At 43.2% G+C, this 15,417-nt stretch overlaps 1 protein-coding gene across 2 annotated transcripts in view; it reads right to left on the bottom strand.

Moving 5' to 3' along the window:
* LOC117261995 (uncharacterized) overlaps window positions 1-15,417 on the bottom strand; it is a 67,748-nt gene that overhangs the window by 4,328 nt on the left and 48,003 nt on the right. For both annotated transcript variants that reach the window (XR_013491560.1, XM_078167567.1), the window contains exons 4-7: window positions 9,635-9,816; window positions 6,670-6,783; window positions 3,259-3,410; window positions 1,034-1,085 (exon numbers count right to left, since the gene is read on the bottom strand). Coding sequence is in view for 1 of the 2 variants with exons in the window: in XM_078167567.1 (XP_078023693.1) it covers window positions 1,047-1,085; window positions 3,259-3,410; window positions 6,670-6,783; window positions 9,635-9,816 (487 nt within the window). In the remaining variant the exon portion in view is untranslated. The remainder of the gene's footprint in view (window positions 1-1,033; window positions 1,086-3,258; window positions 3,411-6,669; window positions 6,784-9,634; window positions 9,817-15,417) is intronic.

Here is a 15,417-nt window from a genome sequence, read left to right as displayed (position 1 = left end):
CTTACATAAAACACTTTGTTTTTCGTTTATTTAAGTTACGGCAACAAAAGCACATGGTTAGGTTTAGAAAAAAACATCAGGGCTTGGCTTAAAATAAGTATGGTTCTTACTAACATCATGTGGCATGCATCATGTGACCACACTACCATAGCATGCTATGCATACTAGCACACTACATTGTTGAATTAAAATAACTCAGCTGAGTTTTGGTTTCACGTGGGAAATGACCTGGGCACCCGAGTGAAAGTCTGGAGTTTGTTTGACCCATCCACCACCCCTTCCACCTGCCCTATGCAGACTTTCTTACTCTTTATAGTTGCCAGTCGTGTTACAAACTGCTGCCAGCTAGTGTCTGTCATAATGCTTTGAAAGGTCCCTTTGTGTACAAGTGTGTGACACTGATGTCCACTTACAAAGTGGTAGCACTTGTCGAGTTCAGGTGTTGCCCGCTACATCAACAATTGCTGCCACCTGGTATGTATCATACCACCACAAATATATAGTTGCAGGTGGCGTTGACAAACTGCTGCCAGCCAGTGTGTTTCATAATGCTTTGAAAGATGCCCATGTGCATCAGTGTCCGACAAGGACATCCACTGACAAATTGGCGGTATTTGACGAGTTTGGTTCTTGCCTGCTGTGTTAACAACTGCTGCCGCCTGGTGTGTATCATACCACCATGAAAAGTGCCTCTGTGTGATGGTATTGGACACCGAGATCACTGACAAAGTGGTGGTATTTGATGAGTTGGGAATGAGATCAGGCTGTAGAGACTGTAGAGTTAGCTGATGTGGCTAAAATGAAACCATATTTTTGTTTGCAGTTTTTAAAGATGTTGTCTTCAGTAGGGACCAATGGACCCGGGGCTGCTGCAGACAGGGTGGGGAAGTCAGAAAGTATTAAGGGAAGGAATGAGACATTATTGGTTTTGGACCTTTAACTGCATTTGCTGACAATAGAGAAAATATACAATATAAAATACCTGCCTCATCTTTTAATGTTTTATAAAGTATCTCAGTGTGAGAGTTCATACCTGAGCTGCAGTATCACAGATCGTCCTCCAGATCAGACTGATGCTGCTTTATCTGCAAACACAGAGGAAGAAGCTCTTAGCGAGACAGTGGGTCACTTAAAACACACTGCAGTTAACTGTCATTAACACAGCCTTCCCATTTGTCTCTCTCGTCATCATCATCATCATCATCATCAACATCATCAACACACACAACGCTGAGCAAACAAATATATTTTCAAGTTACCTGTACCAACAGCCCATAAAAGATTTCCTGCTCTGACTCACACACTTTGTTGCATGTACACACACACACACACACACACACACACACACACACACAGATAATGGTAATTACTAACACACTTTCCTTCACACACATTCAGTTTCTTCCTGTTGGAGGAACAATGCAGCAGATTAAAGGCCGATCTGTTCTCTGCCTCCGCTCATCTTAATGAGGAAGCTCCGCTCTGTCAGGCAGGTAGGAAGCCTGCAGGCTAATTCTATGTCATTATGTTTCCCTGTAAAGTAACAGGAACACGGAGAGCGCCGCGGCTGATCTGCTTCACACCGGCGAGGTGCTGAATAAAAAGACCTGCAAGGTGACAGTAAACACATTGTCCACCACAGATTATGCAAATTGCCTCTGATCACTCTGTGCAGTGTGGAGCAACAAGACTTTGCTGTTTTGAGTTTAATCAGTCGTCTGAGATTTTCTACATGAAGTAACTGTTAAGAAAGGTGAAGGGATGGACTGAGGCAGGTAAATAGTCTATCTCTTATTTAAGTTATTGATCTACCTTTAACACAGTTCCGGTCTATTTTTATTTGTTGTTTTTTTTGTTCTGCATAGAGCTGAAACAATTTGGCGATTCACCAGTTAGCCTAGTTCACTTACAGAGGCTGAATCAGGAACTATTTTGATTATTGAATAACTAAAGTAATTCTTTCTAGCAAACATTGACTGGTTCTAGCTTTTCAATTCTCAGCTGTTTCATATCAGTATAATATTGTTGGGTTTTGATATTTGGATATTTGAAGAATAGAAGAAGAAGACGTGCCACTTTCTTCTGTTTTCTGACACTTGATAATTATAGACCAACTAACAGACTCACAGCAGTCGCATCCTTCTGATGAACTGACAGTAGTTGGGGTTATTAATAGATTATCCACAAGGTGGCAGTATCAACTTACCTTCTATAGTAGAGCTCAATGCAGAGGGGCAGTTACTGAGGTAGACATTTACCCTGTGGGGGGTAGGTGTTGGTGTAGTTGGGGTTGTTATTAGTAAGTCTGTGTGGGTAGTTGGATAATAGGAATAAATGTTTAACTTGTGGTGTAGTTGTTGGGGAAAGTAGTGGTATGTATATTTACCCTGGGGGGGTAGCTGTGGGGGTAGTAGTGGTATGTATATTTACCCTGGGGGGGTAGTAGTGGTATATATTTACCCTGTGGGGGTAGCTGTGGGGGTAGTAGTGGTATATATTTACCCTGTGGGGGTAGCTGTGGGGGTAGTAGTGGTATATATTTACCCTGTGGGGGTAGTAGTGGTATATATTTACCCTGTGGGGGTAGCTGTGGGGGTAGTAGTGGTATATATTTACCCTGTGGGGGTAGTAGTGGTATATATTTACCCTGTGGGGGTAGCTGTTGGGGTAGTAGTGGTATATATTTACCCTGTGGGGGTAGCTGTGGGGGTAGTAGTGGTATATATTTACCCTGTGGGGGTAGCTGTTGGGGTAGTAGTGGTATATATTTACCCTGTGGGGGTAGCTGTGGGGGTAGTAGTGGTATATATTTACCCTGTGGGGGTAGTAGTGGTATATATTTACCCTGTGGGGGTAGCTGTTGGGGTAGTAGTGGTATATATTTACCCTGTGGGGGTAGCTGTTGGGGTAGTAGTGGTATATATTTACCCTGTTGGGGTAGTAGTGGTATATATTTACCCTGTGGGGGTAGCTGTTGGGGTAGTAGTGGTATATATTTACCCTGTGGGGGTAGTAGTGGTATATATTTACCCTGTGGGGGTAGCTGTTGGGGTAGTAGTGGTATATATTTACCCTGTGGGGGTAGTAGTGGTATATATTTACCCTGTGGGGGTAGCTGTTGGGGTAGTAGTGGTATATATTTACCCTGTGGGGGTAGCTGTGGGGGTAGTAGTGGTATATATTTACCCTGTGGGGGTAGCTGTGGGGGTAGTAGTGGTATATATTTACCCTGTGGGGGTAGTAGTGGTATATATTTACCCTGTGGGGGTAGCTGTGGGGGTAGTAGTGCTGGTAGTGCAGCGGCTCGTCCTCGCTGGCCTCTCCTGGTTCAGGACTTTCTCTCTCCAGGCTGCTGACTGAACCCCGGTGAGGAGAGTCCGACACACTGGGCTCCCTGCCTTGAGGACACTCTGACACACGCACGCACGCACACACACACAGAGTTTTACTACAGTTGTGAGCACCATCACTGACAGCATGTATTCTTTGACCAAACTATAAAGTGGATTGTTGCTGCTGTGAGAGGTAGTTAAGAGACAACAACACTCTGATAGCAGGAGTCTGTCTGTTATGTCACCTGAAGAGTCAGTGTCTTCTCTAACGGCTCGTCTATAAATGTTCTTTGTTAAATGTTAGTTTTATTAAGCTAGGAGTGTGACACGTAGCATTTTTAAAATATCTTCTCAAAGAGCTTTTGGGGCATCCTGTTGGCCTGAGGGTTTAATTCACTGACCATATAATTGTAATGTCCCCTTTGCTGCATGTTATCCCCCAACTCGCTCCCTGTGTTTCCTGTCAGCCTTTTACAGCCTCCTGTTTTAAAGGCTTATTTCTACTGTGGTCCTTTATAAAACCATAACACTAGTCACGCCAGAACAGGCTGTCTGTTCCAGGCTCTCTCTGTTATATACGTCAGCCTGCAAGTTACTGAGAAACCTATTTTCAAGGTCACTGTAAAGATGTGATCAATTGTAGGTTTGAATGTAAATGGCTCAGTTTGTACAGCAGCAGAATAAATACATGTGTTTTTGTCCATTAAAGTCTTAAAATGAAACTATATAAAATGTGTTGAACCACCTCTCACAAAATAGCTGTGAGTGTCTTTGAGGTAATTCTGTAAATACACACGCACATTTTAATAGTTCAGTTAAAGCTGACCCTCTTCTCAACTGCTCAGCTTTCTGAAATGGTCAGTGAATGAAGTTGAAACAGTGGTCATATGTAAAACAGATATCTAAAAAGAAGTTAACTTTTCAGTCATCTTTTTTATACTCTTTGTCAAATTTTATATTTTCATATACTTCAGATATGGAAGCTGTGACATGGCTGGGTTAAAGCTCAGGGTTTTTGGCTTCTCATATAAGTTTTTCTCACTCCAGTAAACTGTCTTGCTCCCTGAGTAAGATAAGTTTTCTAATATTAATGTCCACAAAAAAATAAAAAATCATTCAATAACGTGTGGACTGTCAACATGTCACTTTGGATAATTTCCTCATCTTTTTATTCTCGCAAGAAAATTTTCTTCTTCCAAGGTAGAGAAAAAAACCCAACACACACACACACACACACACATAGAGAGTTGGTTGAAGACAAGATAACTCCTGAGCGCTGAAGGGGAGCTTATGAGGCCGGTGTTTATCGCTGTTTACCTCCCTGTCATAATCCACGCTCCGCTGGCGGCAGTTTTGTCATTGAACCATTACTCACAGATGCAGTGTGATAGCTGATCACATCTGATGGTAAACAAACCGACTCTGTCTTTCTCAGCACCACTGGTCCCTCACAGATCATTTGTAAATAATAAACATCAGTTCTGAGTTCAGTCGTTCTCGGGGTGGATTAAAACCCGGAGAACGACTGATGTGTGAGGCTGATATTGTTTTAATACAAGTGAGATCTGGACCAGTCAGTGTCATCCATCTGTGATATGATGAGCTTGGTTCACACTGACAGATTACATGTTTATTAACACTGGTCATTAATGGGAAGCCTCTGGTGTCACATAAAATAACCCATCTGTGGGATGTGTCAATACCCCAGACGTACCGCCCATCCATGATGGGGCCTCTATGGATTGGACATAGCTCTGACATGTCAAGGTATGGACAAGGAAAGTCTGGGGATGTCCTGTGGTGTTTGGCACCAGCGTCGTCACGGCAGATCCTTTGAGTCCTGTGGGTTGCGAGATAACGTAGCAGCATGTCCCAAGGATGCTCGATTGGATTTGGATCTGGTGGATTTGGAGGCCAGGTCAAGGCCTTCAGCTCGTTGTCATGTTCCTTGGGCCATTCCTGAGCAGTTGTTGCAGTGTGGCATGACACATCGTCCTGCCATTGGCTACTGCCATTGGGGAGTGTTGTTGCCATGAGGGGGTTTGCTTGATTCATAATGGTGTTTGGGTGGGTGGTGTGTGTCAAGTGGCATCCACATGAATGCTAGGACCCCATGTTTCCCAGCAGAACAATGCACTGGAACAAGATGATCGATGTTATTTACTTCACCTGTCAGTGGTTGTGTTTTGGCTGATTGGTGTATACTTCATCAGATGCAGCTAATGAGCTAATTCATGTTAAACATGTGAGCTGATAGATGGTATCATACTCAGCACCACACACCAACAGCATATGATGCTTATCAAAACACCAACATCTGTTGTTTTCCATTATAGACCGTACACAGTACATCTTGACATTCGTCATCATGGGTTGATGGGATATGTCACCGTCCTACCGTCACACCATTGATGCATGCAACTTCTCTAAAATGCATCCACTACATGAAATAGCACTTCCTGGCTACTACTTCTGTCTGTGTGACGTGTCTCGTGTGTGCTACAGGTGACAAGTGATGCATTTCAAGTCCCATAATGATACAGGATTATAAAAAAACTTTTACTGTTAGTAAACAGTGTGACTATGGCGGGGCATGGATGGAGGCAAAACAATTCTCCACAGACATTAGCCAGCACTAGCTAGCAAGTTCTGTTGGCTTATTTGAGACGATGGAGGAAGATGGTAGTGGTGCATTAGGAATCTTACAAAGAAGGACCACACTTGTTTGTTTTGCTATGGAAGCTAACGTTAGCTAATGTGCTAAAAAGTTAGCGTTGCAGAGAAATCCAATATTCCTCTTAATCCCTCCCCAGTTTCTGATGAGGTGGACATGATAACCCTTAATACACATAACCTTATTCATCCCTACAACAGGAAATACTTTTTCCCTAACCTGATATGAAATGTGCGCTGCACATGTGAGCATTTTTGATGATGGCCTCCGTCCAGTCCTTTGGTCTTATCACATTTAACCATAGTTGTCTTTGTTTTTGTTGACGGGCAGTGGCGGCTGGTTTTGAGCCATGACTCCTTCTATTCTGGCTCCCAATAACACAACAAGACAAACACATTTTAACACTCCTGTGGAGCCTACAGCCCTGTGGGGGAGAGGCAGCTGCACCTCCAGCTAACAAACTGATATCATTGTGATGTCGGCTCTGAATGGGTCTATATGAAGATTTCTTTTTTTAATTCCAGGTCAAACTGTGTAAATTCTCAGGTCTTTCTGTGGTTGTGGGTTTGGTTTCAGTCCAGCTGTAAAAATGTTTGTCACATTTTATAGGGCAGCTGAACAGAAGTGAAGAACTAAATGTGTCCAACTGCTTGTTGTCTCTACCTGAACAGTCCTTCCTCTGTCTGTCCATCTTGTCCACACAGTCCAACAGGCCGTCAATCTGAACCTTGATCACTGTCAGCTCCCTCTTTATGGCAAGCAGCTCCGCCATCTTCACTGCAGAGAGACAGACAGAGGTGAGTGGGGACAGTAGAAATACAGTAAAAGCTGCATATGTGATACACTATGTTGTCAGAAGTACGTGGACACCCCCGTGTTCTTCTAACTTTACATAAGCAGTTTGTGTTCGTCCCTTTCCTCTTTCAACATGACGATGCCTCCGTGCACAAACCAGCTCTTAAAGAAATGGTTTCAGGTTTTTGTGTGGAGGAACTTGAGTCCTGACCTCAACCTCATCCAACACCTTTGGCATTAACTGTAACACCGACTGTGAGTCTGACCTGATCACCCAACATCAGTGTTGGCCCTCACTAATATAAATCTCTGCAGCAGGTTTTCACATCTGGTGGAAAGACTGAAACTAGAGGAGAGAAGATATGAGTGTAATGTCTGTGTTGCTTGGTGTGTAGTGTCTCTAGTTTCTAGTCATCGATGGGAACATGAACCAACATGAACGATCACTCTCAACAGTTTTCTGAAATTGTGTTAAAGTGTTAAAGTTTTAGGACTCTTCCTTCACGTTGGCTAAAATATTTAAAAATGGAACAGAGTTTGGTTTTATAGCTCCATGCAGATGCAAATGTCCAGTGACCCCTGCAGCCATCAAGCGTGTACTCCTGCACCATCAAGTCCTCTTAGCGCTGCACTCCCACCTCCTTCCCCTGCACGAGCCTTCGCCCTCGCTGTGCTCTGCAATGGACCGCAGGCGCCGCCAACAGCTCACCAAACGACCCTGAAAACTACTTCACTCCTAAAAGCTTTTCGACCTCAGGAGCTTGCAAAGGCAATCTAATTTCCTTGTGATGGGGCGAAGTAAAAACTATTAAGGCTTGTAATAAACTAGTATAAACAATTCTTATTTGCCACGCACTATTAACTCAGTCTAATTGCAAGCGCTGATAGGCTCGGCAGGAAGGAGAGCCCCGCGGTACAGAAGCTTTTAATGAAGAGACCATCTGGCGCCCCCCCTCCACCCCGCCTTCTCTGCAGCACCCTGGGGCCCTACCACCGAGACGAGGCATCACACAGGCGGGAGATAACATGAGCAGGGTTTTAGAAAAGGAAGGATCCTCTAAGTGCTCCAGGTTTCCACAGGAGCTCGTGTTGGCTGCACATTGAGATTTTAGAAAAGAAAAATGTTACAGCCACAGATGTGATCACCCAGGGCCTGGCTGTTGTGTGGGTTTGAAATTTAAAAGCCTTTAATTGGAGAAGGTTGAGGCATTTCGACCTCTGCCATCAGCAGGGTGTCAGTGTCTCTGCCTTCTGTGGTTAAAAGCTTTTTAACATTCAAACCCACACAAATGCAGTCATAATATTTCTTTTCATCGTTTACACACTGCAGCTTTGCGGTCATAACCCCAGTCATAATGATTTTTTATGTATTCATTTGGTTCAATGATCATGTGGATCTCAGCAGAGAGATAAAACTGCATGACTCATAAATACTTCTGATAAACAAAAGCACAGCTTTAAGGAGGTGAAATACCCAAAGTTCAACATGTAGTTCAGCATGCTAGACTCAATATGTACTATTAACATGCACGTGCGAAGATGTTGTAATGGAAAGAAGAACAGACTTGACACCTTTCAGCAATCAGTTGACAAGAAGTGGCTAGAAGTTTGGAATAATTATGACTTATTGATGGTAAACTAATGCCCCATTTCCACTGCTTGGTACAGCTCTGCTCAACTCAACTTGAAACACTCTTTTGGTTCTCCATTTGCAAAAGTTGTGGAGTGTACCTGGTACCTTTTTTGGTACCACTTCAGTTGAGGTTCCAAACGAGTTGAGCAGACACTAGAAGGTGGAGTTAAAGGTGGGATAGGCAGTTTAAATTTGCCGTCATTGGACATAAATCCCATAATGAATGTTAAGCATATTGTAATTCAAGTGGCCTGACAGAAAACTAGACTTCTGCAACTCCTCTTGGTTCTGTTCTCTGGCTTTAGAAAATCTAGCTGATAATGCACGTCCCTTCAGATGGTAAAAGCACTATTTACATATATGACACTATTACATTTAGTATTTTTCATGACTGTCTGTCCCCAGTGTTTGTCCTGTTGGAGCCAACGCAGGAAGGTTCAGGGGGGTCGTCAAAAACTTTAGATTCGTCTTTTACGAACAACGAATGCCATGACCTGAAGTTGTTGAGACATCTTGCAGACTGACATGGTTTTAGACAAGCTGGTGAAGAAAGTCAAACATGTAGCAACATCTGATGAATCTAAGACCAATATTCACTCTTCTTTTAGCTCTGTTTTTGGTCTCCTCCAACTGAGAAAATATTTGGCCTTTTACTGCTAAATATTCCATTTCTGCAATATTTACAAAAAGGCCACGATCTTTACCTCATTTTAAAGTTCAGTTACGTTCAGTATGAACATTATCAGTGAACAGTTAAAATAATCAACATGTTCTCATTCGAGTGCCGCTTAGTCAGTGGATCTTTACGCCAAATATGACATGGCAGGTACCCTCCTGTTATGGATGTTCAGCAGGGATGTTGTGTCAATTAATGCTCTTTACATGCACTGCATCTTTTCAAATACACTTTTAGTTTTTCAAGAAATGTAAAGTTTCTGCTCATTACATGCATACAGTCTGTTTTTTTTTTTTTGTTTTTTTTTTAAAAAAAACAAAGGTTTAAGGTTTACTTCCTCAACTTTGGGCAACAAAAGCCGGTTGCCGGTAGTGTTAACAAACTGTCGCTGACCCATGCGTATCATACTGCTGCAAAAGGCGCCTATCTTCCACCAGATCACTGACAAAGCAGTGGTTATTTGACGAGTTGGGAGAACAGGCTGAAATAAACGTTAGGACTGTTAGTGTTTGTTTCTCTCTTACATTTGCTGTCAGACGAGGATGTGTGTGTGTTGGTGCTCTTGCTGGAACCTCTGCTGCTCTTCGTCCTCAGAGCTGCTGTTGAAAAGGAAGAGGAGGAGGAGGAGGAAGATGAAGGGCGGGGTCGTTTGACAGGACTGGGATCCGCCGGGACTGAGGAGGGGACACGCTGGTAGTCAAACACCCTGCAAAACACACACACAGACAGAGTCCCATTATGCACTGCTGCCTGAGGCTGTGGCCTGTTCTCTTGATTGTTTTATTACTGTAATGAAGTGGAGGGTAATTTATGTCATCAACAGAATTCTTCTTTGTGTTTGCAACAAACTGAACAGCGGATCAGTCTGTCAAGTCATTTATAATATATAGAAATAAAAGTTTTTAAATGAAGCAGTTAAGGAAGAAATAGAAAAGAAATAATCTTTGTTTATCACAAGTACAACACTTTTAAATGCTATAAAATGAATCCACTAAAAGGCATTTTGTTGCCTGAATGACTGACACTGATATCTGATGTTTTGGTAGTAGTCTGGTGTTTTTCTATACTTTTCTGATTGTGGACAAATCCCATGAAAAGACACAATTTAACAAGAAGCCCATCTCGCAGTACTTCCTGACTTCCTGTACGTGGCTCTCAGCTCCAAGCCCATTGGTCAGCTGATCCATCAGCCGACGTAGCTGGGATGTGAGCTGAGCTTGACACTGTGCCTGAATTAATGCTAACCAACACCGACTTTCGCCCAGGAGAGTGGTGTTTGCATCCCATAAGATTCTAAAGCCAAACCCTGTTTGTTTTTCCTCAATCTAACCACGTGTGTTAGTCCTTGGAGTACTGACATAGTGTGTATATTTTAAAAGAGAAGGTACATTTCCTGTAAATCGGAAGTGTATTTTGAAAAACGACAATGCACGTAACAGGCAAAACTTGACACGACATCCCAGAGCATCAACCACCGGCGGACCCAGGGTACCTTTCACATCGTATCTGGATATGTGATGAGGTCACAGTGAGGATGTGTCGGAAGGTGAGAAAGTTGTCTGTTTCTGTTTTAAAGCCACTTCAGCAGGGAGACAAAAGTGTTTAAACCCAGCGCCTCTGCCTGAAGGACGTTCTCTGCTTCATCCACTACCCAGAAGAAATACCCCTTAATTCTTATAAAAGTATTAAAATGATCTATAAGGAAATTAATTGGGAATGAAAGCTCTAACATTATGATGTAGCTGAAAGTCAAATGAAAGTGAATTTGGTCTTAAACCTGCAGCCCAGCTGTTACCTGCTCGGGGTGAGCTGAAACTTTATGAAGGACAGAACAATTTATCTTATAAAAACTGATAACTGGCACTGATTTCATTTCATCAAATAATCCCACATTGCCTCTTTTCAGCGCTGCCTGCTTTACTTCGTTCTTCTAGCAGGCGTCTGTGCTAACTGATAGAGTGTGATGTGCTGCAGGTGAGATCTGACTGACACCTCCAATTTGATGCAGAGAGCGATAGAGGAGGCGATCGGGAGGACGACGAGCAGCCTTTCCTCTCCCCGTCAACCTCTGCTGTCTATCACAGCAGCCATCTACAGCTGGAGGAGGACTGACTGCAGGGGAAACATGAATACACTTCATCTCTTTTACTGTCACATAAATAAACATGCATAAACACACGCACTTGCATGTACACAATTCATTTCAAAAGCTGCTTTAATGGTGTGGAAACCATTTGCACTTCAAAGGCCTGAGGAAAATGAGATCATGTGTGCCACAAAGACATGTTACGATGATTGGGGGGTTTTCACATGACATGAGAAGCTACAGGCTGCAGGTATCCTCCATGTGCCTGCAGGTTTATGAGCTGAAGGAGAGTAATTATATGCACATCACGTAGATGTAAGCCTATCAAAAAACAGCGTTTGCCAAGGATACTCAACTGTCTTTGCCTGGGGGCCACTTTTGGAAAATGACAGGAGACCATTGGCCAGTTGAAGGTACACTGCGCAGAGTTGTCGGTTACTGTTTGATATTTTTCAGTATGGCCTTTGTATTACTGTTTTGTTTTTTTTTTCACCTAAATACATAAATATAGAAACGAGTGAATCTGGGGTTGGCTTTCACTTTCACTTTCTCTGGTGAGCATGTGTACAAACATATATCTTCATTTATCAAACATATCAAATTCATCACCCAAAAGAGGCAAAATCGTTAATACATGTACAGAAAATTGTGTCTAAAAAAAACCCCTCTATAAAATTAGTTGGAGTGGAGTATTTTCATAGTATGGTATTAGTACTTTTACTTAAGTAAAGGACTTGACTACGTCTTCCACAACTGCCCATCAAGCACAGCACGATGTGACGCCATGCAAAGTTTACCCCATTCATTTTCTATGAGCACTGTGGGATGCCAGGACTGATGTGAAACTACAATTACTGCCTCACAGCTAGAGTTACAGTTAACGTCCATGTCTGTGAAAACATGGATGAGATGAATGCAAGCTCACAGTGACCTCTGCCTTTGACTGGCAACATCTCATCAGTTCATTGTTGAGTCCAAGTGAACGTTTGTGCCAAATTTGAAAAGATTCCCTCAAGGTATTCTTGAGATATCATGTCCATGAGAATGTGACGGATGTAAGGTCACAGTCACTTTGACCTTTGACCACCAAATTCTAATCAGTTCATTGAGTCCAAGTGAGTGTTCATGCCAAATTTGAAGACATTCCCGCAAGGTATTCTTGAGATATTGCGTTCACAAGAATGAGACAGATGCAAGGTCACAGTGATCTTTGACCACCATAATGTAATCAGTTCATTGTTGAGTCCAAGAGAATGTTTGTGCCAAATTGGAAGAAATTCCCTCAAGATATACTTGAGATACCATGTTCATGAGAACAAGATGAACAAGGTCACAGTGACCTTTTACCACCAAATTCTAGTCAGTTTATGCTTGACTTAAAGTGGATGTTTGTGCCAAATTTGAAGAAATTCCCTCAAGGTATTCTTAGGATTTTGCGTCCATAAGAATGAGACAGATGCAAGGTCACAGTGATCTTTGACCATCAAAATGTAATCAGTTCATTGTTGAATCCAAGCAGATGTTTGTGCCAAATTTGAAGAAATTCCGTCAAGGTATTCTTGAGATACATGTTCACGAGAATGGGATGGATGGACATACGGACTGACATACTTTTCGCGGCGCAGAGACATAAAAACCACCTCTTGTCCAAAAACAAAGTTTGAAAATAAAGTTAGCAAAAATGTGAAAGAGTTAAAGTTCCATAAAGGTTTTTGTAAAAACAGATTCCAGCTGTAAAAGACGACCTAAAAATACAGACACTCTTCAGTCAAAGAGAACAGGAGGTTTCCCTCGTTACTCTCAAACTTCCAGCCTGCAGCTCTGACTTTCCTCATACAGACTATATTTTTATCTCTGTCTTATAGACTTCAGTATTCTGATTTTCACGTCTTTCTGTGGAGCACTTTGTGAGCGCTGCTGTTCTCTCAGTGTGACACAAACGTTTACTGCAGTGACGGAGAAGTACATCAGCACAGCAGAGGATTAACATATGATCAGCAACTTTCTAAATTGGTGAGGTGGTTTGATCAGCACATACATATTCAGACCTGACACTGTGTTTGTCCCTGCAGTCTCAACACATCAGGATAACCGGTGAGTGTGTGAGGAAGTGTGTGTTGGTCGAGGGGGGCTACTGTACCTCGCTAAGCTGATAATCCGCAGCCCGGCAGATAAACACCTATAAATATTTACAGGGCGGCGATGTTGACACGGCCGGGCTGCACAGCTTTACATCCTGTCTCACTCCGTATGGAGCGAGGCGGCCCGGCTGTGGAGTTACACTCACAAATTGAAGCTGTGTAATTCTCCAGATAAAAATGAAGTAAATAAAATACTCCAGATCATCCCTGGAGGCTTTTCAGAGGAGGCAGTGTGCATAAAATACTGTCCTTCTGTTGGCTGGATGGGTCAAATATTCTGCTGGGTCTGGACAAACACTGCTCAGGTGTTTTACACAAAATAACCGAGTAAAAAAGATTCAGAGGTTCATTATGTCTGAGATCCTCTAATCCCACAGTGCACTGCTCCCACAGCATCCCAACACAATTATCAGAATAAATGTTGGCTTTGTAGATTTCTGCACATTATTATGTGGCGGATATATTAAAACCTAGAGTTTCAACAATGTTGCTGTTAGGCTTAGGTACAAAAACCCCTTGATCAGGGTTAGAGATTAAGATTACGTTTGGCCTAAAATTTTGATGTCAAAACCCAGTTTCGATGTCACAATCCCAGGAGGAAACACGGGGATGTCTCAGTAAAATCAGTGGCTTTTTGTGGCACTATCCCAGCTGGAAATCCAGTGTCAGGTTGCTAAAAACATCATTGTTTGGTGGCTAAAAGCTGCTGAAAATGCAACGATGACTCACTGAAAAACAGGCTTGACACTTCTAGATGTCATGCCATCCACTATCCCCTCCGCCTTCAGACGACAAAGTCACCTCAAATACTACGTCACTTAAGAAACATCGATATGGTTTACAAAAATGTACAATGTCAACATTTTCCTCTGGCGACTGGGCTGAACATCCCCTCATATAGACACCTGAGGCCTGTACTACGAACCAGGATTTGGAGTTAGCGAGGTTACTTCAGGGTTAACTCTCAAATCATCTGATTGGACAATGGGAAAAAACTGGTGGATTGCCCCCTCTGGGTTGGGAGAGAGTTACTGCCTCAAGAGAGGGAGTTCAAGTATCTCAGGGTCTTGTTCCCGAGCGGGGGTAAAATGGAGCGTCAGATGGATCGGCAGTTTGGTGCAGCTTCTGCAGTGATACGGGCGTTGTGCCGGGCCATCATGGAGAAGAGGGAGCTGAGCTGGAAGGCAAAGATTTCAATTTACTGGTCCATCTATGTCCCAACCCTCACCTATGGTCGTGAGCTCTGGGTAGTGACCGAAAGAATGAGGCCAAAATGAGTTTCCTCTGTAGGGTGTCTGTGCTCAGCCTTAGAGATAGGGGGAGGAGTCAGACATCAGGAGGGAGCTCAGAGTAGAGCCGCTGCTCCTTCATGTCCAAAGGGGTCAGTTGAGGTGGTTCAACATCTGATCAGGATCCTCCTGGGCGCCTCCTGTTAGAGGTGTTCTGGGCACATCCCAGCTGGTAGGAGGCCCCGGGGCAGACCCAGAACACACTGGAGGGATTATATATCTCATCTGGCCTGGGAACACCTCGGGGTCCTCCAGGAGGAGCTGGAAACTGTTGCTGGGGAGAGGGACGTCTGGGGTGCTTTACTCAGCCTGCTGCCCCTGCGACTTGACTCCGGATAAACGGATGAAAATGGACGGATGGGCTGTATCTTCAGTAGCTAGCTAACACTACACTTTTCAAGGTTTTATTTTGGTTTTGGAAACGTAGATCTTTTTCCAACCTCTCCAGGTAACGAGTATCATCAGGCACAACATTTAGCTCCAAATCCACAAAACCAGCCTGGAAATGAAGGAAATCTAAAACGACTGCATGAGAGTCAATGGAGCACAGCTGTTTTGTTGTCGGACCCTGGTCTGAGCCGGCCAAATGCTACATTATGATTGGCCTGTCTGCGTCTGGGAGCAGGACTTAGAAAAGGGTCAATTTGAAGGACGTTAAGGTTTGGTCAGATTTATGTTCAAAATCAACTTTGTTAGGGTTTAGGGAACAAACTCAATGAAGTGAGGGGAAGTTTGGTCAAGTTGAGGGAAACAAACAGCTGTCCTGTGTTTGTTTGACTTCTTGTCAATAT

This window comes from Epinephelus lanceolatus, chromosome 5 (assembly GCF_041903045.1).
Source record: "Epinephelus lanceolatus isolate andai-2023 chromosome 5, ASM4190304v1, whole genome shotgun sequence".
Lineage (NCBI taxonomy): Eukaryota > Metazoa > Chordata > Actinopteri > Perciformes > Serranidae > Epinephelus > Epinephelus lanceolatus.
This window is presented reverse-complemented; position numbering and strand designations above follow the sequence as displayed.